Raw genomic sequence first — 24605 nt, forward strand, 5'->3', positions numbered from 1 at the left:
GCCAGGCGGATCTCTGTGAGTTCGAGGCCAGCCTGGTCTACGAGCGAGATCCAGGACAGGCACCAAAACTACACAGAGAAACCCTGTCAAAAGGAAGAAAAGGATGCTCGAGTCTTGTCTCCAAAGTAAGCTTTTCTGGCCTCCTGCCACAGGCAAAAAGAAACCAAGAGTTTCCCTGCATCCTAGTCACCCTAAAAGATTTTGTTCACTAGCATCTCTGGTCTATGGACGCAGGAGGAAAGGCGCACGGCTTCTTCTACCCTGAGCTATGCAGTCGGGGAGCTGAGGAAATCCTCTGTCTTACAATATTGCTTGAAGTAGGTGAAAATAACTATCTGACTTGGCTTTTTCTTCTCTTGGTCCACTCCATCCCAAACTCTGCACACTGCAAGATGGCTGCCACTCAGTTCTGAGCCTTCTCTGGACAGGGAACCAGCAAAGACCAAAGGAAAGCCAAGGTCAAGTCTACCTTACTAGATTACTGATGGAAGAAACTGCAAGAACGTCAGCATTTTACAGACAATTTTAGTACATTTCCATATTATAATTTATCATGGAAGACAGGACTGATGTTTTTGAAAAATGATCCCTATAAAATAAAACTGAAGAAAACTGTTTTGATATCTAGCAAGGCGATATGAAAAGAAATCCTGAGTTCCCTCTAATTTGCTTTCATAGTTCTCCAGTCCATAAACCACTATTAAATTAGCTCAGCCCACTCATCAACTCTAGTCTTCCTTTACAGTCCCCACTGCAGAGACTTGGCCATAATATAAAAATGATAGCTTTAATAATGTATATGGAATGAGCTCAAAGTTGAACCATTAAACCCTCTGATGCTTTCTTAGAGTGACTCAAAAATGGTAAGCACATGTTAAGATGATTAAATAATCCTGATGGAAAAATCCATTAAGTAGTATTAGTGGGTGCAATATATAAGCACTGGCTTTGCTGATGGCTGCTCACGGAGGTGCTGAACCTAACTGACTTGTTAGTTATCTCCTCTCTCACCCGTCCTCGGCCCTGCCCTCCCGCCCCTTTCCCCACTCAGCCCTCCTGCTCCGTTCTTCTCCATGACCCCTTCTATCACCTATGCTCCACTACCCCACCCACTTCCCCCACTCCTCCCCATGGTGTCTGCCTGGTTCCTGGATTCTGAGTTGAACACAGAAATCTAAAGATTTAACACTAAGGTATGAGTGAGAACATGGGATGTTTCCCTTTCTGGGTCTGGGTTACTTCACAATAATATTTTCCAGCTCTGTCCATTTACCTAAAAATTTCACAAGTTCCTTTTTCTTCACAGCTGAACAGAATCCACTGTACGCAGATACTACATCTTCATTGTCCACTCAACAGTTGGTGGGCCCTGAGGCTGTGTCCATGTCCTAGTTATAGTGAATGGAGCAAGAATGAAAGCGGATGCGCATGTGTCTCTCTAGTAGGAAATAGACTCCTCCTTTGGTTACATGCCCAGGAGTGGAATAACTGGATTATATGGTAGCTGTTTTTTCTAGTTTTCTGAGGAACTGAACACTGATTTCCATAGTAGCATTTTATAAGGTTCATACATACTTTGTGTGTGTGTGTGTGTGTGTGTGTGAGAGAGAGAGAGAGAGACAGAGACAGAGACAGAGACAGAGACAGAGAGACAGAGAGAGATTAACTGGAGTTACCATAACAGGATTATATTCCTCCTAAAAACTAAAAGTTGCTAAATAAAAAGCCCATTGCCAAGTGTGGAATACCATCCCTAAAGTTATTGGTCAGGTGTGTTCTGGAGATCCCCAAAACAACATAAGCTATTACCATTGCTCTTGGCTATCCAATAGAACTTGATGCTAAGACCATATTGCCGAACACACAACACACTGGCCATAGAACATGAAAAAGACAAGCTGCTACTGACCAAAAAGCTTCTTCCCTGATGGCTAGCTTCCAAGTACCCAAAGGTGCTGTGCAGCCTACTCGTGGGGAAACTGTCAACCACAGCCTTACATGGCTGTGAACATTGAGCTATACAATAAAAGACCTGGCAAGATATGCAAAACAGATGTAACTGTGGCACAAAGATTTTAAAGATGGCACTGTTATCTGACTGGACTGAAGACCCATTCCACAGGAGGAAATCCATACCTGGCACTCTAAGTCAGATCAATAATCCATGGTTGGAACTGCCCTCTAAATTTTTATCTCAATACTCACAGAATAGTGCAGCACTCAGACCTCATCAAAGAACGTTCTTTGTGTAATGAACATAGGAACTCACAACTGGCCGAAGCATAGAGAATAATGCAAGCGGAATGTTCAGCCACAAACGGGACATTTATATCACATCCTGAACAAAGGCTCAGGGACATCATGGAGGTTGGGATGGGAAGATTTTCAGAGCCAAAAGCTGAGGAGCACCAGAGTGCAACGGTGTCTTCTAGAGATGACAGGATGCTGTACTCACAGACCCACAGCTGCTGTGGTCGCCTGCAGAAGACCTGCACAAGATTGAGCCAGTCAACATGATAGCATTTGGGGGGGGGGGTGCTCATGAGCCCCCCCCCTCCTAACTGAGGAACCACTCACAGTTAATGGCTTCCAGGGAAGGAAGAGTCAGTTTTTTAAAGTGTGCTGAGCCCTGGTAGGCTGGCCACAGTTCAGTGGAGAGGCTTTATACCCATGAGTATCTGAGCAGCATAAATTAGACTCTTGGTGGATTATTTTTAAAAAGAGAGGGAATAAAAAGGTGGGGGTGGACCTGAGAGGAGTGAAGAGAAGGAATGTGGGGTGAATATGATCAAAATACATTGCATGGACTTCTTAAATAATTAATAAAATATATTTAAAAAGAAAATTGACTTACGGTGTTATAAATTTTATGCATTTGGGAAAAAATATTCACTTAAAATTGGATTTGGTGATATTGAGCTACTAACATCAATTTATTAATCCTTTGAGAAGAAATAAAGTCCTTTTTATGAAGAGTGAAGCCTTATACAGTGAAAGGAGGGTATCTCAGTTCACTCCTTACAATCAGAATCTGTTTTCTCCATTTCCTAGTGTGTCATAAATAAACTTGAAAACATAAGTGCTTTATTTCTAATTACAACTGAGTCTCCTGGCAAATATACTCATAATATACATATGATTCTCAAATACATCCACTGAACAATGCCTAGTGACTTTCAGTGACTGCAGCAGAGTTTCTCATTAGCTTGCAGTTATGCACTGCAGAAAGAGCGTGCTAGAAGAGGCACAATATACCCTCTCCAAGGACTCGACAGGTACAACTAACAGTATTATATAAGGAAAGACCTGGATATGCAGCCAGAGGGGCTCACATGATATAAGCCAGCACAGTAAATCACTATGCAGGAATTTAAAATGGGGTGTTTTCCATGTATGCGCGCCATGTGTGTGCCTGGTGCCCTCAGAGGCCAGAAGAGGTCATCAGACACTCTGAAACTGGAGTTACACTCATTTGATAGTCATCATGTGGGTGCTGGGGATCAAGTCTGGGTCCTCTGGAAGAGCAGCCAGAGTTCTTAACTGCTGAGCCATCTCTCCTGCCCCTTAAAATGATGCTTTTCCACAGTAGTTAGTGACCTGGGAAAATTTTTAAATCTTAGTGCTTTAAAAATGATGCAGAATTAGATATGCACTGAAGCCCTACACTCTTTTAGGGTCTTGTGCATGGAATGGAATCATTCCTCCACAGCTGTGCCGAGTTCGGTGTACTTCAACATGTACTCTTCTCACAATCAGGACAGCCCCAGCATCATACATTCTTGAGCCTCTCCTACCAGATCCGCTCATTCAGAAACCTTGGTGGAGGAAGGAGCCCAGCTATGTATTTTTTATAAGCCTTCCTCACAATTCTGATACCCAATAAGGCATGAATCGTTCAGGCCTCACATGAAATAATCCTTCCCAGGAAAACTTGCTTCACATTTGAGCCTACAAGCTTCAACAGATCTGTGTTATATCACAGCAACCAAGACTTTCTAATCCCCCAGAGTGGTAGATAGCCCAGCTTTTTCCTTGTGGTTATAACATCAGTGTCTTCAGACTGGATACTCTTGATACTGCATGTACACTCAAACCACCTGCAAGTGCTCAAGAATTCAGAGACCCACGTCAAACCCCAGGCCAGGCCGGAACTACTGCATGATTCAAGCATCTATACCTTTGAAATGTGAGTCTTCTGTTCAGACAGAGTTAAGAAGCACTACTATGCACTCCAGTTTCTTGAGGATTCGGTAACCAGTATGTATTAACTCGGTTTTTTTTTTTTTGGTGTGTGTGTGTGTGTGTGTGTGTGTGTGTGTGTGTGTGTGTGTGTGTGTTTTCCTTTTAAATTTTTTGAGTACCCCCTTCTCAGTGAAGAGTAAGTCTCCTTTGCTCTCTCGGAGGTCATCTCTCAGGCAAGGTCATGCTGTCTTACTCGTCAGTCCACACAGAAAAAAATCAAAGGTGTGTAGATTATTCTTCTACTTTTGCAGGCATTCCTGCACTTCACATAGAATGTACACACAGTACTTTAGTTCGGGAATGGGGGCCCGAAAGACACCTGTGTGTGTAGGCAGAGCTTTTCATAAGACCCAGACACTGAGAATTTGCACAAAAACAGAACTATGGATGAAGTCTCGCATTATGATGAAGGCAATATCTACCTGGTATAACTGTCAAATTATCCCACTGACTATTCAGAAAAATTTTCACTTCTCACCGAATATTTAGGATTTCCCTGAACTGTCGCCAGGAAATAAGGAAGAGGGATGCTACTCAATGTAAGCTTTGAACTCAATTAATATCAAAGTTCCCGATTTCCCTTGTCATGGCTTACACCAGAAGTGCCTCACCAACACCCAACACAGCCCAGATTGGTATACTAGATGAGTAGCTGAGACCTGGATTCCAGAGAGTGATTCAAACATAGTCTGTTCTTCTAGGTTCCTTTGAGTTCATGACAGAAGGTGATTGTATCTCACGGCAACACTACACAAGCCTGAGATGTCTTCTGGAGAAATGGACCGATAGCAAAGTTTGGATTCGGTTGCTCGATTGCTTGGCTGACTTGCTTTTCGCCCTCTTCCTCTCCAGCTCTGCCATCACTTTGCTCTCTCGTCACTCTCCAGTTCATTCCAGCAGCTACTCCTGCTTCTGCCTTTCCTCCATTTGGTGTGCCTGACAGGGTGGGAAATCAGCTTGTTCCGACTTTGAAAAAACCACTACAGAGCCAAGAATTCCCCCAACAAGCTAAGAGCCTTGGAGGTTGAAGCACCGAGGACATCTCTTTGAGGATTTGGAAAGTTTTCATCTTCTTGTCCTCAGCTCATGTAGTCATAGGAGATGAGGAAGAAGTGACCTTGGAAAAGAGCAAGTATCTCCACGATTGCCAAGTTGGTGATATTATTTCACACTGGTCAAAGGACCAGATCACAATTAAGGGGGAAGTGTTTGGTGTTTGCATGGACAGGATTATGGGAAAATATTAAAGCTCTTATGTAACCATGGCAACTAGCAAGACAATGGCTAAAATGCCTAGAAAGAGAACTGGACAGTAGCAACCCTGCTCCTCTGAGAGCAGCCTATCTCACAGACACGGACGCCTTGTCCTGCTCCATAGCCATTTTATGTATGTCTATTATGTCTCTCTTCTAACCTACAAGTCAGAGGGAAGCAGACCTTATCTCCTAATGCCTCAGTTTCTGGTGCTGAGTCCAGGGCAAAGTTCACCATTTAAGTTACAGTGAATAGTTGCTGGCTGGCAAACTAAAACAGACTAGAGCAGAAAGCAACTCCACATAAGTATGATAAAATTTTTAAAAATTACTTGTAGTTATCAGCCTTCAATGCTGATGAGCACTGAAATTCACTGCAGCAGTAGCCATAATTGTCATGCGTTTAGTCATGAATTTTAGGTTAAATCTGTGTAATGCTTAATCTTCACGGCCAACTTGACTGGATTAAGAAACACCTACAGCATTAGTGGGGAGCACCTTTGGATGTGTGTGAAGCCGTTTCCAGAGAGGATTAGAAGAGGAAGAGATCTGCCCTGAATGCTGGTGGCACCATCCCACGCTCTAGTGTGCTGGACTGAAAATCAGAAAAGAGGGAGAAAGCCTGAGGAGCCCGCTGAATCTTTGTCTGTGGAGATGTGAAGAGTCCCAGCCACATGTTCCCACTGCCATGAGCTCTGTCATACTTTTCTAACCATCGTGGCCTGCATTTTCTGGAACCATGAGGTGAATCCTCCTTCCCTTAAGTTGCTTCTGTGAGGCCTTTGGTTGCACAACGAGGAAGATAACTGAAACATCTTAACATCTCTTTTCTACTAAACTCTGTTCACTGTATTAAATCAAAGTGACACGCTAGCCCCCCCCCAAATCTTTTGTGTTTGCCTTTACATCTTTTGAAGGGTCAATATCTAGAATTTATAAGAAACTGAAAAACTGGATAGCAAAAAATAATGACGAAACAATATGGTTTAAAATGGAGATGCTGTCTCAAGGAAGTCCTATCTCAAGGGGAACAGATGGAGCAGGGCATCCTCTTCTGTCCTCCTTGCCTATGCATGGGCATGCGCACTGCACATACATGCACATGCTTACACCATACACACATACCCCCATAGACTTGCACAGGGGAGATAGAGACATTTCTCAAAAGAAGGCATGCAAACACCAATAGATACATGATAAGGTACTCAACATCATTAGTCACTAGGAAAATGTAACTTAAAGCCACAATAAGATACTACCTCATTCTATTTAGTGTGGCTATTATAAAAAACACAGAAGAAAACAAGTAATAATGTGGATACAGAGAAAAAGAAGTGCTCTCCAGGTGGGAATGTAAATTAGTACAGCTATTATGAAACACAATGTGGAGTTCCTCAGAAAATTAAAAAATAGAACTATTCTATGACCCAGCAATCCCACCAATAAGCACAAAACCAGAGGAAAATCAGTTCAAAGAGACATCTGCATTCCCATGTTTATTGCAACAGTATTCCTAATAACCAAGAAATGGAGTCAAGCAGAGCATCCATCAACTGTCGTAAAGTATGACACTTACAGACATGAAATACGACTCAGTCTTAAAGGGATGGAGTTCTGCCATACAGCATCGTGGACAGAAGCTGAAGTGAGACTAAGCCATGCACAGAAAGACAAACACCACAGGATTTCACACAAATGTGGAATTCAGAAGATTCCCTCGGGGAAGTAGTGAAGAGCCCACTCGTGCTTACCAGAGGAAGGGAGGGGACTAGGAAAGTCCAGGAGAGATGGTGAAGAGAGGGAGAAACAAGTTCTATTCCGTGGCAGGATGACTGACCATAATGACAATCACTGTGTGGTGAGAACTGTAATTATTCCCCACGGAGAAATGGGAACATTTGGAGAGAGACATGCTTATCCTGATTTGAACATTATACAATGTATATATATATATATATATATATATATGTATATGTATATATATATATATACTGAAATATCACATGGTATCCCATAGATACACATAATTTGATGTATCAAAAAATCCTTGGGATTTTCTTTTAAAAAATGCTTTGGCAGCTTTATGGAAATATAAACTGAAATTATGAGCTATAATATTCTTTTAGAACATAATTACATCCATTAGACCCGAGTGTCTATAATTATGAAAGAAAAACAGGCAAAATATATTTCTAAATTTCATGATGCAAATGTCATAATGGAAGAAACAGCTTTCTCATTCACTACTCAATGTAAAACAGTTTAATCTTATTATTACTGTAATAACTAAAAAAAAAAAGAATGTCAGATATCTGTGCCCAAAGAAAACTCTCTCCAAATATGCACTAATCAAGCATAATTCCTGCAGCTTTTATTTTTATCCCACAGCTAGTTGGGAGAGCAATAAAAATTTAAAGGAATGTGGTATTTACATTTACGTTGTAATTAAAGTTCCCAGTATACACAAAATGTCAATGATGATGTGGTGCCCCCAAGTGGCAATATGATGAACTGCAGGACTTTGTTAGGAGGGTCAGAAGCTGTGGTCCATTTTGTCAAGTTCATTGTATCTAGAAGAGTATATTACATAAACCTGTATTTCACAGGGACCAATTATAAGTGTCTTACATCCCAATTCAGACAAGTGGTCTGTTCAAGTCAATTATTTTAATATTTAATATTAGGGATATCTGCTTTGATCAGCTAAAGAAACAGTAGTCATAACTTTATAGAAATCGTCTTAGCAAGCATTCACCTTTGCCTAGTTATAACATCACTTCCTTCTGTTTATGGTCCAGTACATAAAGCAAGGGTCAAAACCTTACCTAATAATCAAATTTTGGGATAATGAAAGGTACTGATGAGGTAGCCTGCTCATAAACCAAAGTATGAGGGTGAGGGGGTCATTGTGAAAAATAATATAAGCCAAAATTAGGAACTAGGATATTCTCTTTTAGAATATAGTCACATATAGCAGTTATCAGAAGTTTATCATTCACTCTGGGTGACTAGAAGACCACCCTTAGGACTGAAGGAGAAAGTCTTTTCCAGAAAGAACATACAATGCTCAATCTTTATTGTCAACTTGACAGAATTCAGAATTCACCTAGGAGACATATCTCTGGGTGTATCTGAGAGGGTGTTTCCAGAGGGCTTTAGCTGAGGAGGGAAGACTCACCCCCAATGTGGGCAGTATCATCTGATGAGCTGGGGTTCTGGCCCCAATAAAGAGATTCTGGAGAGAGCTGAGACCCGCACCCATGTCACTCTGTTTCCTGACTATGGAGATAACGTGACCAGCTACTCCCACTTCCACTGCCATGCCTTACCATTATGGGCTGCATCCCCTCAATCCCAGGGGAAAATAAACCTTCCTTTCTCAAGTCGCTTTTTAAGTGTGCTGTCATGGCATTAAGAAAACTAACAAATACATTGTATACCTCATGCTCTGAGAACCCACAAAAACACTACTTTTCACCCTTCTTCATGCTGGAACTGCCTGAAAACTCGGAAGTCTAGATAACAACAACTTGTTCAAATGTTATACACAGAGACCATTTCAAAAGTTGATCTTTAAAACAAACCATTGGTAACACTTTTATAACTCCTACAACCTAGCAAGATGTAGAAAGTCATGGGTCATGCTGATCTCAACCCATACTTGAATATCCAACAAGAAAAAGCTGGAAGGGGTGACAGGAGCCAGAGGCTGTCGACGAAAAGACACTAGGCTAGAAACTTGATCTTCGGGGGCAAAGAGCTTCTTGGGTGCATCATTCTTTCTTCTGTTTTGAATTCCTCCAATGTTTCCTCCCTCCCTCTGTCTCTCTCTCTGTGTCTGTCTCTGTCTCTCTGTCTCTTGTCTCTCTCTCTCTCTCTCTGTGTGTGTGTGTGTGTGTGTGTGTGTGTGTAGAGACAGACAGACAGACAGACCAGTAGTCAACCTTAGGCGTCATTCTTCTTCCATTTCTAGTCACCTTGTTTTTGAGACGGCCTCTCTCACTGAAGCAGGAGTTTGGCTGTTTGGCTTGGCTGGCCGCCAGCTAGCCCAGGACCCATCTGTCCCTGACTCTCCAGCACAGAGATTACAAGCGCATGCCACCACATGCTTGTTTTATGTGGGTCCTGGGGATCAAACTCAGGTCCTATGCCCGCATGACAAGCACTTTGCCAGCTGAACCACCATCCCAGCCTAACTTCAGTTACAATTAACTCTTAACTGCAAAAGATAGAAAAGCCGGGCGGTGGTGGCGCACGCCTTTAATTCCAGCACTCGGGAGGCAGAGCCAGGCGGATTTCTGTGAGTTCGAGACCAGCCTGGGCTACCAAGTGAGTTCCAGGAAAAGGCGCAAAGCTACACAGAGAAACCCTGTCTCAAAAAACAAAACAAACAAACAAAAAAGATAGAAAACAAACTCACCTAAAATGGACACTTCACTGTGAGAGAGCAGCAGGCAGTGGTATCAAGAGTTTTCTAGCAAAGTTAAAGGTGACAAGGGTACCATGAATGTGAACTAGTTTTGAATGAGAAGATCCGTTTGTTTTAAATGTCTAGCTTCTGACTACAGATTCCGAAGAAAAGAGCATCTTTCCTTCACTACACCCCATCTAGCTGGCATGTGAAATACTGTTTATTTTCATTCTGTAGCATTTCTAAAAATAGTCATCATCTTGAAGAATTTGGCTTTCCTCATCAAGGAAGTCCACAACCTAGGTCAGAGGGAATATTTTGCCTTTGATACTGCAGTATACATTAGAAAGTCATTTTTTTTTTTTTACATAACCTCCCTATTTACCTTCTCTGGGTCATTTGAATATTTTATCTGGATCTGGAATGAATATTGTTGTTTTTAAAATCTTATCTGGGGCAGAGAGTGTAGCTTAGTTTTAGAGCAAAACCCCGTGACTTCAAAGAAAATGGGGTGGGGGTATCTAAAGAAAAATCAGTGAAGGGACTTTTCTATGTCTAGCAGTTTCTTGTTTAATATAAAGTACAGAGCAGATATGACGCTATGTTTTAAATTCGGCCTAGCCAGTGGCTACACCCAGATTTGAACATTTATTACTTACAGTTCCTCTCCCTGTTTGGCTTTCTTGTCTGACACCAGATAGACAGTTCCAAAACTTCCACTGCCAAGTTTCTGCTGAAGAACATATCTTCTTGCGATCAAGGTAGTTGGACACTTGGAAATGGCTGTAGAACCACTCAGGCACTTAGCAGTCTCTTGAAATTTCAGCATTGCTCCAAGGTAAAGCTCACTTGTTCTTTCACAGAAACAGTCAGGCTTCCCGGTTAATGGTCGAGAGTCGGGCAGGAAGTGTTTACTGATACCAGAAATATGGAAAATCCACAGATGATGTCTAAAAGCAGCTATAAAACTCCTACAAAAAAGTAGAAGCTTTTGACAATGATGCCTGCACTGTACCTTGTGTTATCACACCAGCTAGCATGTGCCCGTGTGCAAGCCCGTGTGTCGGGGAGGGTGGTGAAAATCCTGCAAACTCTAGAAGGCACTTTCTCAGAGAAAGACAGCCTTCCTTAGATTTACAGCCAGTTTTTACTGACATCTGAAATGTGTATTTGTCTTATAATTTTCTGTTAAATATTTATACTCCTCATCAACTTAAAAGAAAAATCCAAACACAGGACCATGGCTTCCCTGGATGCTGTCTTCCTTCTATGTCTACTCTGGCTTACCACCAGAGTAAACTGGGACTAAACCATCAATAAGCATACTCGGCGTTCCCCTGCATTTTTCCATGTAGACTTTAAATCACAGTTTATTTATTAGACTCGATATGGGGAGGGATATTAATTCAGAGTATTTTTGTCTCCCTTTCATCCTAAGCAAAACTTGATTCCATTTCTATTATATTGGATACAGAGTAATCTCCTTGGATTAGAAATAACAAAATGCAACTCAAAACTATAACTGCATTTTAAAGGTAGCTGAATATAAATGTATAGGTAAAACCGTAATTCCTCAAGGAGCTATGAAATGTATGGCAGTTGTGAATGGCAGAACTGTTTCATGAACAGAATACATTTTTATTCCACCCAAGTGTTAAATGTTTTATTGAATTTTTTTCTTGTTTTAAATCTGTATGAAAATATGATTTTACACTGAAAACCATGTATGCCTTGGCCCTAGGTTTTTGTATTCAACAATTCCAAAGCAAGAAGAAAAAATATTGTTATAACGATGGCTTGACATGTACCACAAAACCTACCAGGGCAATCAAGCACGAAAATTTGCAAAACAAACATAAAACCAAGTTGTAACACTGTTTTATTTAAATAATGTACTAATCTGTTGTTTCATCCAGCCCCAGTGACAGCAATAGCCCTCCTCAAGGGAATGTTAGTAAAATCTACAGCACCTAAAGAGTAGACCTCTAAAAAGTACCTTCTGTTTGCTTTTTGACTGGCAGAAAAGTGGTGCTTTCTAGATAAAATAAGCTGTTTGGGAAACTGCAAGGCCTAATCACAGCCTTTTAGATCACTAATAATTCTCCTTAGTGGGGAGATTAAAGTTTGGTGGAGGACAGAACTCAAGATGGAGGTCCAGGAGCTTCTATTTGTAATGGAGAGATAAACCCAGCAGTGTGTAAACAGTCCTCCAGGCTAATCTCACAGACTCAGCTCTGTCACTCTCATCCCTGTCCATAACCACAGAATGGACATATACTGCAGCCTGGATCTGAAACTGGGGCGGTGGATGAACCTGGGTGCTGGGAACACACGTTATCTTTGCATCCCTGGTGCCTGGCTAACAGTGGATATACAGTATCAGTAAACGTTTGGAGAGCAAGGAAGGGTCCAAAAAACCAACTGTGGTCCAAAGACAAAAAAAGGAAAGAAAGCAGGATGGGAATTGGAGAGAGCGGAGAGAGAGATGCCCACTTTGTGCTAACCATCCCTAGGAAAAACGACCCATCCCGCTGGGGCAGGCCAAGAAAAAAAAAAAAAAGCAGCAAGTGTTTATTGCGGGTGGGAATCGAGTGGTTTATGTCCACATAACAAGCACTAGTAAGCCGTCGGATTCTGCTAAATCTGACCTGAGTGGTAAACTCTAACCCTGAGGTTAAAGAACAACTTTCTTGACTCTCCAGCAAATAAACTGATTTTCGCAAAGCAGGTGAATGTATATCGAGGGGCTGGGCGCTTATTCTCCCGAGGGGGAATGGGGTCCGGGGGCTGCGGGGCCGGCTGCCCCAGCTCCACTTGTTACCTTTCCTGGTCCCGGACCCGCGACGCCCGGCCATGCTTAAAGCTCCTTGCCTCGGAGGGCGTGGTTGTTTGACACCGTCGCCACGGAAACGGCGCGGGGGCTGCTGGGAAGTCGGGGTTCGGGGGTTCGGCCGCCCGGCCAGCGGAAGCGCCGGCGACCCTATGAGGCGGAGCGAAGGGTGGGGGGCGAGGCGGGCCGAGCTTCCCTGAGGAAGCGGCCGCAATCGTGAGACAAACACCTCAGCCTTCTACACCAAGTTACCACCACTGGCCCGAAAACACTTTCGTCTACCGGCAGCGCCCTTAGCTTCCCGGAGCTAGGCTTCCCAGTGACGTCATCCCCAGGTACTTCCGGTTTCCGCTCGTGGTCTTCAGCTCACCTGCCAGCCCGCCAGTTCTCCGGGGTCCAGGGCTTCTGCCAGCCGCTGATGAAGGGAGTGGGCCACCGGGAGGAAGCAGCAGGTGGGTTGAGAGGGCCGCGGTGGCTTGGGGTAGGAAGGTCTGTGTCACCTTTGCCCTGCCTGGCTTGCATTTGTTGAGCTACGCCATGCAAGGTCGTGCCATTAGCTTACTACGAGTCGTGAGTTTGCAGAAACCACCAGACAGACCCGGAAAGAAATGACTATTTGGAATTCAAAGTGCTGAGATGTTGAACGAGGTGGGTCTGAAGTGAGGTGAAATGTTAGCAGATGCAAAAAAAAAAAAAAAAAAAAAAAAAAAAACCAACAAACCAAAAAATTCAGAGTGATGAATTTTTATGTAGTATCTCTAAAAATCAAAATGCAAAAATTCCAAGACTGGCAAAAATTTCACGATTTTAAACAAAGCAAGGTTGGTTATAGTACCACACTAAGCTATATTTGAAGTCTGAGGCAAGAGGGAAAACCAGTAATACCAACCAATCCTATGAGTTGTTAGCCAGAGATAGACCAGAAAAGGATGTAAATAATTGGGGTTGAAATTGGATAGTTGGGGTCTTAGAAGCATAAAGCTGTAGTTTTTTTTTTTTCTTACCCCAAACCGCTATTTAATGGCCCCACACTCAATACCTGTAAAAAGGGTCTTATCCATAAGAAAGAAAAACTGGATCCTTATGTGCCCTACACTGAGGTTTATAACATTGAAAAGGGTGTCATTCTTATAGCTTAGGACTTTTTGCCTTGACCCTCACCAGATACTCAGTCTTGTAAAGTGGAAACATCAGTAGCAAAATCCATAGAATTTCTGTGTTGGGGACGGCGGTGGTGGCGCACGCCTTTAATCCCAGCACTCGGGAGGCAGAGGCAGGCGGATCTCTGTGAGTTCAAGGCCAGCCTGGTCTACAGAGTGAGATCCAGGACAGGCACCAAAACTACACAAAGAAACCCTGTCTCAAAAAACCAAAAAAAAAAAAAAAAAAAAAAAAATTTCTATGTTGATGTGACCATAGTGTTCTGGTGAGGCCAGGAGTAGCCTCCATCATTAACCAAGATCAAATCCCATGAAACAACTGAGTTTGTGTCTTATACCACACAAGGAAAAATGCTCAGCTAGATATGCTGACACCCAGTATAGTCTGTTTAAAGAGCATGTCTCATTTTCTATTGAAGCAATGATCTGGTGCCCCTAAAAGCACCATATTTGTCAGGATTCTCTAAAGAAACAGAACGATAGTAGGGTCTGTCTACAAACACACATACAGGATTTATTAGAGTGGCTTCAAGTCAGTGGTCCGACTCTTCCAACTATGGCTGTCTCCCAACGGAAAGTCCAAGAATCCGGGAGTTGTTCAGTCCACGAGACTGGATGTCTCAGCCGGCCTTCGGGACCCCCCAGAATGCTGAAGAAGTAGGCTCTAGTGCTGAGGAAGGGACGGACCTGCCGGGGAGAGTTAGAGCAGGTGCGCAAAGAGCAGGAAGTTCCTCTGTCCACATCCTTTGTATAGACTGCCACCAGAAGGTGGGGCCTAGATTTAAGGTGGGTCTTCCCACCTCCAGTGATCCAATTAAGAAAAATCCCTCACCAGTATACCCAGCAGCTTGGGTCTTGGTTGATTCCAGATGTAGTCAAATTGGCAACCAAGAATAGCCGTCAGAGGCACCATCCATAGAAATTGTGTCTTTATTGTTTCAGCAGGCAGTTCTGTCAGACATCATGGGCATCCGAGGACTCATGAGTTTCGTGGAAGACTATAGTAATGAATTCTTCACTGATTTGAAACTGCGAGACACAAAAATCATCATTGATGGCTATTCTCTTTTCCACCGACTTTGCTTCAATTCAAACTTGGAACTCCAGTATGGAGGGGACTATGATTCATTTGCAAACGTTGTACAGAAATTCTTTGAATCACTGTTTGCCTGTCATATTTGTCCATATGTTGTATTAGATGGAGGATGTGACATTTCAGATAAAAAGCTTACAACTTTGAAGGATCGAGCTAGAGAGAAGATTCAAGCAGCCCATTCCCTTTCTGTTGGTGGGGGTGGGAATGTGTGTCCCTTACTCATCCGAGAAGTGTTCATCCAGGTTTTGATTAGGCTTAACGTATGCTTTGTCCAGAGCTTTTCAGAAGCAGATCGGGACATTATGACACTTGCCAATCACTGGAACTGTCCTGTGCTATCATCAGATAGTGACTTTTGCATTTTTGACCTGAAAAGTGGCTTTTGCCCACTGAGCAGCTTTCAGTGGAGAAATCTGAACATTGTTAAGACTACACAAGATTACTATATTCCTGCCAAATGCTTTTCCCTTGATGCATTCTGCCATTACTTCAGCAACATGAACAAAGCTCTATTACCTCTCTTTGCGGTGCTATGTGGAAATGACCATGTTAACCTGCCCATCATAGAGACATTCATAAGTAAAGCACGTCTTCCTCTTAGTTCTAAGGGGAGGAGGTATCAACGAGTTGTGGGACTTCTGAACTGGTTGTCTCATTTTGATGACCCCACTGATGCACTAGATCATGTCCTGAAGCATCTCCCCAAAAAGGGTCGAGAAGATGTCAAGGAACTTCTCTGCTGTTCCATGGAGGAGTACCAGCCTTCTCAGGTGAAGCTGCAGGACTTCTTCCACTGTGGTACTTACGTCTGTCCAGACGCTTTGAATCTGGGCTTACCAGAGTGGGTACAAGTAGCTCTAGCCAAAGGCCAGCTACCACCTTTCATCAGTGATGCTTTGGTGCTCCACAGGACCTTTCTTCACACACAGGTAGAAAATATGCAGCGACCAAATGCCCACAGAATAGCTCAGCCCATCCGGCAAGTCATCTATGGGCTTCTTTTGAATGCCTCATCAAATCCAGAAGATATATCCCAGAATACCGTGCCTTCTCAGCCTCTGGCTTTCAATGAAGTGGAAAGAGTTAATAAAAATATCAAAATATCAGTTGTTTATGCAAAGCAACTACTCAAGGATCATTCTGACCTGAGCAAATTGACTGAGGTAAGCTTGTAAGACTAATAAAATTCTTAGAAATCTCTTTAGAGATTATAAGTGCTTTCATAGGTACTGTCTCTCTTAATATAACACATTGGTTCCCATCATGTCTTCATGTTGTGTGTGAAAACTAGAACTCCAGTGATCTCTTAGCTAGTGTTAGTACTAAGACTCAAACCTAGCTCTTGTAGCGCTAAATTTGCTCTTCTCAGTGTTCTTCAGTAACCTGCTTCCTTTGCACTTATTGCACTATATTGATCCCAACTAGAATAGGGTTATGTGACTTTTTTTAAAGAAGGAAAAGGAAAAATCCCGAACTGTAAAAGGAGTGTGCATATAGGCACTTGATGTGGGCATAACAGCATTTTGATAATATGTAAATATATTAAGAATAACAGATATGAAACTGTTTATTTTGATAACACAATTAAATATACAAATTAAATGTAAATGAACTTATAAAGCCAGTTGCAATGCCCATTGGGTTTGTTTTTTAGTTCCAACTAAATATTCACTCTCAGACTCACAGGGTCATTGGCTCAAGCCTACTCAAGAGTGGAGGATAGCAGCCAGTTTCCCTGTTGGTGATCAGACCTAACTGGCCGCCAGTTTGATCCCAAGGGATATGTGATAGTGATCACCACTTCCTAGGGAGTGGAGAAGGTGGAGTTGCCACTGAGATCTAGTGGGGTAAGGCAAGGCTGTTAAGCTTCTTAGAATGAAGAGATTGTCACCACACAATAAAGAGTTAGGTGACCCAGAATGCCCATTGTGCGTTTTTAGCCTCTCCACTAGTGACAGCATAAGCACAAGGGAAGATCTGTAAGTGGGCACCAGAAGCATCCTTGGCACTGAGAACTAACTACTAATAGGAACAGTGCTCCTCTTGGAGGCTATGGGAATGTTCTGGAATTAATAATGGCTATACAAGCCTATAAATATACTAAAACTATTGAATTGTGTACTTTAAAGAGGTGAATTTTCTGACAATGTTATTTATATCTCAGAGAAAGCAGAGTTTCAGTTAAAAGCCTTCTTCCCCTCTGGATCTAATCTGTACACTTTATAAATGAATCTTTTCCACCAGGCATCTTTTATTCAGTGTATCTGTGAGACTCATAACTTTTTTGTTGTTGTTTTGTTTTGTTTTTTAAAGACAGGGTTTTCTCTGTGTAGCTTTTCCCCTTTCCTGGAACTCGATTTGTAGACCAGGCTGGCCTTGAACTCACAGAGATCCGCCTGCCTCTGCCTCCCAAGTGCTGGGATTAAAGGCGTGCGCCACCACCGCCCGGCTCACTTATAACTTGTTCATTTCTCTCTGCTGTATACTCACTGCATTGTGGGAATGAATATACCACGAATGACTTTTCTTCCGGGTGGTTTCCAGTTGTGCTGTTTCAGACAGTGCCATGAATATTGAGGTGCACATCACCTAGGGGCATAGTTCTATTGCACATAACGTGGAATTGCTGGGCCGGGTAGGAGAGGCACTGTGCTCAGCTCGTTAGAAGTCTTGCCCAAAGGTCTTGACAGTGGACCCACTAACACTGCCAGCAGCCGCCCAGGAGAGTGCCTCTTCCTGTGCGCTTCCACTACTAGGTGTTTATTAGCCCAGGAGAAGTTCTGGCTGGTCTAGTTGGGGTTATATCATCTTAGTCATTTGGGTGGGCAATCTGCATTTCTCCGGTGACTCGCTTGTGTTCATTAGCCAGTGAGATGTTCTGTGCGAAGTCTTTTGCCTATCTTTCTGGGCTTTTCACCTACTGATCATTGTCAATCGACACTGTTGGCAGAGCCTCCCATTCTGATTTTCACTGTAGTATATTCTACTAAACAGTTTTAATATAGTCACTTAAGTTTTTATTACCTATGGTTACGCTTTTGTGATCTTCTTAGGAAATTACTACCTACTCCCAAGATTATGAAAATAGTTACCTTTTCCTTTCACATTACCTCTACAATCTGTCCACAAGAGGCAGGGTGTGAAATAGCGATGAGGACACTTTTCTTCCTATGAGATCTAATCCAGTCAATGAGATGTAGCATACTGATTGTATTTCTTAATGAGTGATAACTAAAGCGTTCTTAGCACTTTGTATTCTAAGTATTCAAAGTAAGAGGAGATTTTCATACACTTTGTACCATTTGGCTTGCCTTTGGCATGAGTTAATCAGTTCTGTATTTAGCTCAATGGTTTTAAGCTCTAATTAGCCCATAATCCTAAGTGATGCCAGGTGCAAATTATTTCCAGACACAAATGCAGGTTCAAGTACAGAAACCTTGTGATCATCTCTGCTTTTAACACGATGTAATAGTACTTCAGCTTTGTGATAGCTCATGATAGAGACTTTACATATTGGCTCATTGAATTCCCACCAAATCCAAATGGGATATTGTGGGATACCTTGAATCAGGAAGTGGAGCTAATGACTAGTTGACCAGAACTGGCCATAGAGAAGTCAGCAATTTGGATAGAGAAGTCGCACAGGAAGGAAAGGGCTGGGACTAGAGTTTCAGCAATCTTGGTTCTGGGACAGGGAAGAGACCTGTCTCTTGCTGTGTCTCAGGCCAAAAAACAAGGTCAGCTCGTTGCTACTCAGCCAGTCTGAGCTAGCAGGTTTTCACCCCAGCCTTTGACTTCTGAGCCTTATTGATAAATAGAACGATAGAGACTTAATTTAAACCTACATATCCATGGCTGCAGGACCAGAAGCTCCACCAAGCCATGGCCTGCAGGGCACTGTCTCAGGGGCTGTGAGGCAGCAGACGATAATTAAAATATCACTAGATTCATGTGCAGTCTCTAAGCCAACAGAAAAACATCAATGGGATAGTCCCAAACAGGCCTGGGAACAAAACACATGGGGCTACGAGCAGAGCAGCACCTTGTCTAGAAGGCGTTGAGGACTGAGCCGTTCAGAAACCACCCTGTGCAACTCCAATACGAGAGGCTCGTGTTACAGATGATCAGACTAGAAAAGCCCTCAGAAACTTGCCCAAAGCCAGTTATTGAGGGTAGAACCTCTGACGTCAAATCCTAGACCACTCTGTTCATTAAAGTTGTAACTTGAAGTTTAGAGTTGTTTTCGCTTAAGGTGTGAGGCCTACTTCTAGTAGGGGTTGCTGTTATACTATGAAGAGCTTCGTTTATTTCTGATTATAAAATTAAATTACTGAAACTAACAATATTGTTATTGAAACTATAGAGTGTTGTACTACCCAAAGGCCTCAGACATTAATGATGTAATTATTTTGTCAATTATGATGTGTTTTTGTGTGAATTAACATTTCATCTCATTTATCAGTCACACTATACTAGCCACCCATTAGGTGCTAAGAATGTACCCCACTGTCCCATCCTCTGGAAGGGAGGGTATTTCTCTAACTGCATAGACACCAAGAGTATAACTCCTTTCATAAGTGTTTATCAAAGTGTGGCCTGTAAGGCCCTTTAGGATTCCCAACATCTTGAGATTCATTTGAGTGAAATTCAACAAGCAGCTCAGAGCTCCCAGGGCTGTTCACTTCTCGGCTTGTGTTTGAAGCACCTTCTAATGGAAAGCATAAGGGGAAGTGAGTGCATTTGTGTACTGCAAGCAGTGTGGGAAGTCATTAAGATGGTCCTGCCTGACTTCAATGTATCTCTAACCCTTGAGGAGCCACATGCCAGGGGGTTTGTAATTTATTTTGTGGAAGTGGTCATTTAGGGCATCAGAGAGAAAATGGTACCAAATCCACACTAACAAGTAAGGGCAGGGTTGATGTGGATCTTTGTTTCCCACAGTAAAGTAAGTGGGTTCCAGTGAAAATGCAAGTTCTTAAGCTCCCCTCAGACTACTGATCAAAATTAAGGGGTAGGACCTCAGGACTGAATTTCTAACAAGCTTCCTGAGGGATGTGTGTACTGAATATGCTCAGCGCCCTACAGAGAGAGGGGGCAGAAACACAAGAAAAGCTATTTAGAGGGCATAGAAGGTACGTTCCTTCAAAGAACCAATCATAATTAACTTCCACAGCTGAATTAAATCTCTTCATGTTACACACACACACACACACACACACCACACACACCACACACACATCCCTAATTTGCAGAACATTTGATGTTTTCAGCTCCCCTTGGCTAGGCGGCAGATGCTTCTGTTCGAAGCCCTGAAGGTCAAACAGGTCGTCCTGGAGTCCATCCCTCCTCTGCTGCAGCTGCCCATTGCTGTCACTTGTTACTGGTTGCAGTCCACAGAGGCCAAGGCAAAGCTCCACCATCTGCAGGCCTTACTGCTGGGGATGCTGATGGAGCCTTTGCATGCCATCATCAACTGCCCTGGTAGGTGCTAGAAATCCGGGAATGTTTCGTCTAGTTGTGTATGAACTGTATGTCCTCAAGAACTCACACAAAGAAAAACAGTTGACCCCTATTACAGCAGAACACAGGAGCGAAGGTGCCACAGTGCCCTTCACTGGTAAATGTCCCTAGTAGTTCCATGTGCTGAACTGGGAGCCAGGAGCTCGGCCCCAGGCATAGAGCTGGGATGTGCTAGTCCTGCCTAACTCTGTCTGCTCTGAGACACTTGATGCTTCAAGTGTGACAGGGCTTTGCCGGTTGCACTTTCTATTTATTCATTCCTGCGACCCCGTCACCACCAATGCAGCAGCAGCAGCAGCAGCAGCAGCACAATAAACCTACTTGCATTTGTCCAGAAAATGAAACTTCTCAGTACTTTCAACCACAACATTCTTGTTCAAACTGTTTTCTGTCTTTCTTTAAGGCTATTAAGTTTCCACTAGTATGTGAATAATAATAGAAAGAAAAAATAAAAACTTGTTTCCACTAGAGAAATAGCCTGGGCAGTTTTGTCTGCATTTAAATATTGGGTGAAATAAATGAAGCATTGGAACATTTTAGCTCTTTAATGCAACTTTCTCCTTAAAAGATTATGAATCCTTAGCCGAGCAGTGGTGGCGCACGCCTTTAATCCCAGCACTTGGGAGGCAGAGGCAGGCGGATCTCTGTGAGTTTGAGGCCAGCCTGGGCTACCAAGTGAGTTCCAGGAAAAGGCGCAAAGCTACACAGAGAAACCCTGTCTCGAAAAACAAAAAAAAAAAAAAAAACAAAAAAAAACAAAAACAAAAGATTATGAATCCCTTGTATGTACAGAGACAATACATTCTCATCATAGCAAGAGTTCTGTAGACAGTCCTACCTTGGTGTATTCCATGAGTTTAGGAATGAAACAGTATAGACTCAAAACATCTCACACATTCAGGCCTAAATCTGATAGTAGCCATCAGAGGGACCACTGGTATAAGACAATCAAAACAAGTCAGGTCTGTGGCTTTAAGAACATATTTTGAAGCTATGTTCTGTTTAAATAGATACAGAAATTCCCATAGCCTGAGCCCATTAAGATTTTGCGTGAGTCCTATAGAAGGGGCATGTCTGTTTCTTTTCTTTTAGGAAATATGGACCCCGCAGCCAGGCAGGCTCAGTGCTCTGCTTCCTGCTAATTGTGAAAGGTGGGCCTCCTTTTACTACTTTCAAGTTGGTCCCAAGGTTCTCTTGTGCACCTCTGCTCGAAGCAGCCGGCAGAAGCTGCATCTCCTAGGGTTGTTCCTTCTTGCCCCTTCTGTTAAGCAGTGAACTATTCATACTTTAGTTCCCCCTGTAAAACAGGCAAAATGTGCTTTGAACCTATATAAGCTGTCTTTAAACAAGTGTGCTACCCCATGGGTGCACCCGGGAAAGGAATGAGCAAATAAAAACAGTAAAGAGAATGGTGTTTCATGTCATGTTTTCATAGACACACATCTTTTCCATGCAGACTTGTTTAAGGTTAGGTAGCATACTATGGGAGAGATTTTACTTCAGGAGAAAAATCAATAATTTGGAATTGAATAAAGTCATCCTGACAAGGGGCCTTCGGTGTAAATATTTCAGTTTTTATAATGAGGGAGGCATTTACGAAACCAGAAGCAGACAACAGCTAGTTTTCGAACTCATTGTCTGTGGGGGCTTTGACGTTGGCATGTAAGGCAAGTACAAATTGATGCAGTGTTTTTGGGAAATGCTGCCTTTGGGTGGTTTCTCTGTCTAGGTGAGGAAGGTCCACGGGCAGGTGGTGCCAAGACGCTGTCTGAAGAGTTTCAACGGGTGAAGACGGCCACGCGGCCGGGCGCCAGGCTGGACTTGGACACCGCTCACGTCTTCTGTCAGTGGCAGTGCTGCCTCCAGATGGGGCTGTACCTCAACCAGCTGCTGTCCACTCCTCTGCCAGAGCCGGACCTAACGCAGTAAGCACCGCGGGAAGCCGGTTCGGACCGGTACACACAGATCCCTGTCTTTACATCTAAAACAAGTGCTCTGACAACAGTCAGTGTTCTATGCTCAGTCTCAGAACAGCTGTAACGGAAGCTCTGGAAACGGAAAACATTTCCAGTTTCAGCTGTATCTAAGTTCTCAAAAATCAGTAGGCTATAACTAATTACCACAGTTCTTTTGGGTGTTTGAATTATTACTTTATGAAGACTTTTTCTGCCACTCTACCCCTAGGCACATCTTGATATTGGTGTATATTTTGTATTTTTTATATATATATATATATATATATATATATATATATATATATATACTTTATTTATATATATATTTTATATATATATTATAAAATTACATTTCTTACCATTTGTCATTTCTCAAGTAGTTATTAAATGCCTACTCGGTGTGCTAGGGTGAGATAATAATAAAAAAAAAGTCTGTTCTCTTGGATCTTTCTCTGTCTTGTCAGACAGTACTGTAAGAAGGGAGCTGAACCTGTGTGTCAGAGTTGAACTCTGGAGTTGCAGGGGGTGGGACAGATGCGGGCCCATGGACAAGTGATGGTAGCAATGGATGAGGCATCTTGGTAACTGTCCATCAAGGAAGTACTAGAGGAAAGTAAGGTGAGAAGGCAGTGACTAGAGAATGGAATTTGAAACTGTATCTACGCTTCATCTGTATTCCCTGCAAACTCTTCAAGAACAAGCCCCAGAACCCGGCATATTCTCAGCGAGTAAAAACATGTGGCAACATAAAGTTTAGCAGTATAAGGGTTGCTTGCTTGGTGTTTTTGTGATTCTAAAGACTGAACACAGGGCCTTGTGCAAGTCAGACAAGCCCTCTACCACTGGCGTAGACCCCGCCCTACTTTTGTTAATGTATCTCTGGACCTCGTATCTGAGCTAACACAAGACCCTCCACACAAGCCTGACGCACTGGCCTTTGATCTTTGGGCAGGTTTTTTTCTTTTCCTTTGATAATTTTGGTCCTTCTTAACTGGATCCTCTCTGGGTACCACATGCCACAGTTCACAACAAAACAGGAATAGCAGTATCACTCATGTTTTTTCTAATATGTTTTCTGCAGGATTATTCTTGCATCACAGCATAATCAAGACTTTTGAAATGCCGATTTTACACTTACTAAATGAGGGCTCTACACTGACTGCCAGAGTACACCAGGTTGATCAACCCTGGCCAAAAGTCATCCCATTTACAGGTTCTAGTTAACCCCATTTTGTATTTATATAGTGGGTTGTTATCCAAATGACCAACATATGATACCATTACAATTTGCTGATATTGTAATAAACTGCCTATTTGGTTTACCAAGGCCATTTTATTAAATTCCTTTTCTTTGAAGTGTTAGAGAGGCCTATTTAACTCCAGGCTAGCATCATCACAAGGTTTTATGTCCCAGCCAAAGTACTCATTTTAACCACTCAGTTCCAGTAAGTAATTTTACTGATGATATAGGAGCAGTAAGCTGAGTGTTTAGATACTTCTGTTGAAAATGTTCATCTTAGTTGTCCCACCTCACTGAACTGATGCTTTCAAACCATGTTGTTCTCCCACTGAACAGGTTGTACAGTGGAAGCCTGGTGCATGGACTCTGCCAGCAACTGCTAGCATCCACCTCTGCAGAAAGCCTCCTGAACATGTGTCCTGAGGCAAAGCAACTTTATGAACATCTGTTCAATGCCACGAGATCATATGCCCCAGCTGAACTGTTTTTACCAAAGACTCAATCAAACTCAAAAAAGAGGAGGCAGAAGAAAAAGGCTGGCAGCCAGTCAAAGAGCCAAGTGGTAACCACTTCAAACACCAGGCACTGGGGTGACAGAAGCAATCGTTTCGGGCTGTTAATGGTTGAAAGCTTGGAGGAGCCCGTAGAGACCTCAGAGCTTGAGTAAACAGTCTATAGCATATGAGACTGGTGGGTCTAACTTAAAAACAGTTCTCTTACCTCCCTTGAAACTAATTTTTCTTTAGGACTAGCCAATTATGGGATAAACCTTTACAAGAGACCATATGAGTTCCAAGATATTTTTTACTCTACTTTTAATACAGCCTGTTTTAAGAAATGTCTCTATCATCACTTATTCACTTTATGTGTGTTGGGGACGCGAGAGCCATGGTATTGT

At 42.7% G+C, this 24605-nt stretch overlaps 2 protein-coding genes across 9 annotated transcripts in view; one reads left to right on the forward strand and one right to left on the reverse strand.

Moving 5' to 3' along the window:
• The window catches only part of Nek11 (NIMA related kinase 11), a 237712-nt gene extending 224857 nt beyond the window's left edge, over positions 1-12855 (reverse strand). For all 3 annotated transcript variants that reach the window (XM_076576970.1, XM_016002174.3, XM_076576971.1), the window contains exons 1-2: positions 12728-12855; positions 10566-10877 (exon numbers count right to left, since the gene is read on the reverse strand). In XM_076576970.1, the coding sequence (XP_076433085.1) occupies positions 10566-10735 (170 nt within the window). In that variant the 5' untranslated portion in view covers positions 10736-10877; positions 12728-12855. The remainder of the gene's footprint in view (positions 1-10565; positions 10878-12727) is intronic.
• Positions 12856-12934: 79 nt separating this feature from the next.
• Positions 12935-24389, forward strand: Aste1 (asteroid structure-specific endonuclease 1). Of its 6 annotated transcripts, none has more exons than XM_016002183.3 (5): positions 12935-13071; positions 14839-16155; positions 20263-20473; positions 22242-22437; positions 24044-24389. In XM_016002183.3, the coding sequence occupies exons 2-5, from the start codon at positions 14860-14862 to the stop codon at positions 24372-24374; spliced, it is 2034 nt and encodes a 677-aa protein (XP_015857669.3). In that variant the 5' UTR covers positions 12935-13071; positions 14839-14859; the 3' UTR covers positions 24375-24389. The 6 variants fall into 6 exon arrangements, with proteins under 6 accessions (XP_015857669.3, XP_015857670.3, XP_015857668.3 ...); XM_016002184.3 differs by having other exon boundaries at positions 14842-16155; XM_016002182.3 differs by having other exon boundaries at positions 13048-13188.
• The last annotated feature ends 216 nt before the right edge of the window (positions 24390-24605 follow it).

Source organism: Peromyscus maniculatus, chromosome 7 (genome assembly GCF_049852395.1).
Source record: "Peromyscus maniculatus bairdii isolate BWxNUB_F1_BW_parent chromosome 7, HU_Pman_BW_mat_3.1, whole genome shotgun sequence".
In the NCBI taxonomy this organism is placed as follows: Eukaryota; Metazoa; Chordata; class Mammalia; order Rodentia; family Cricetidae; genus Peromyscus; species Peromyscus maniculatus.

What these genes read in the sequence shown, in the direction of transcription:
- Aste1 (XM_042281543.2), top strand. An exon ending in TGCCATCATCAACTGCCCTG is followed by an intron (nt 20,474 to 22,241) that starts GTAGGTGCTAGA and finishes TTCTCTGTCTAG; the next exon opens with GTGAGGAAGGTCCACGGGCA. An exon ending in CCAGAGCCGGACCTAACGCA is followed by an intron (nt 22,438 to 24,043) that starts GTAAGCACCGCG and finishes CCCACTGAACAG; the next exon opens with GTTGTACAGTGGAAGCCTGG.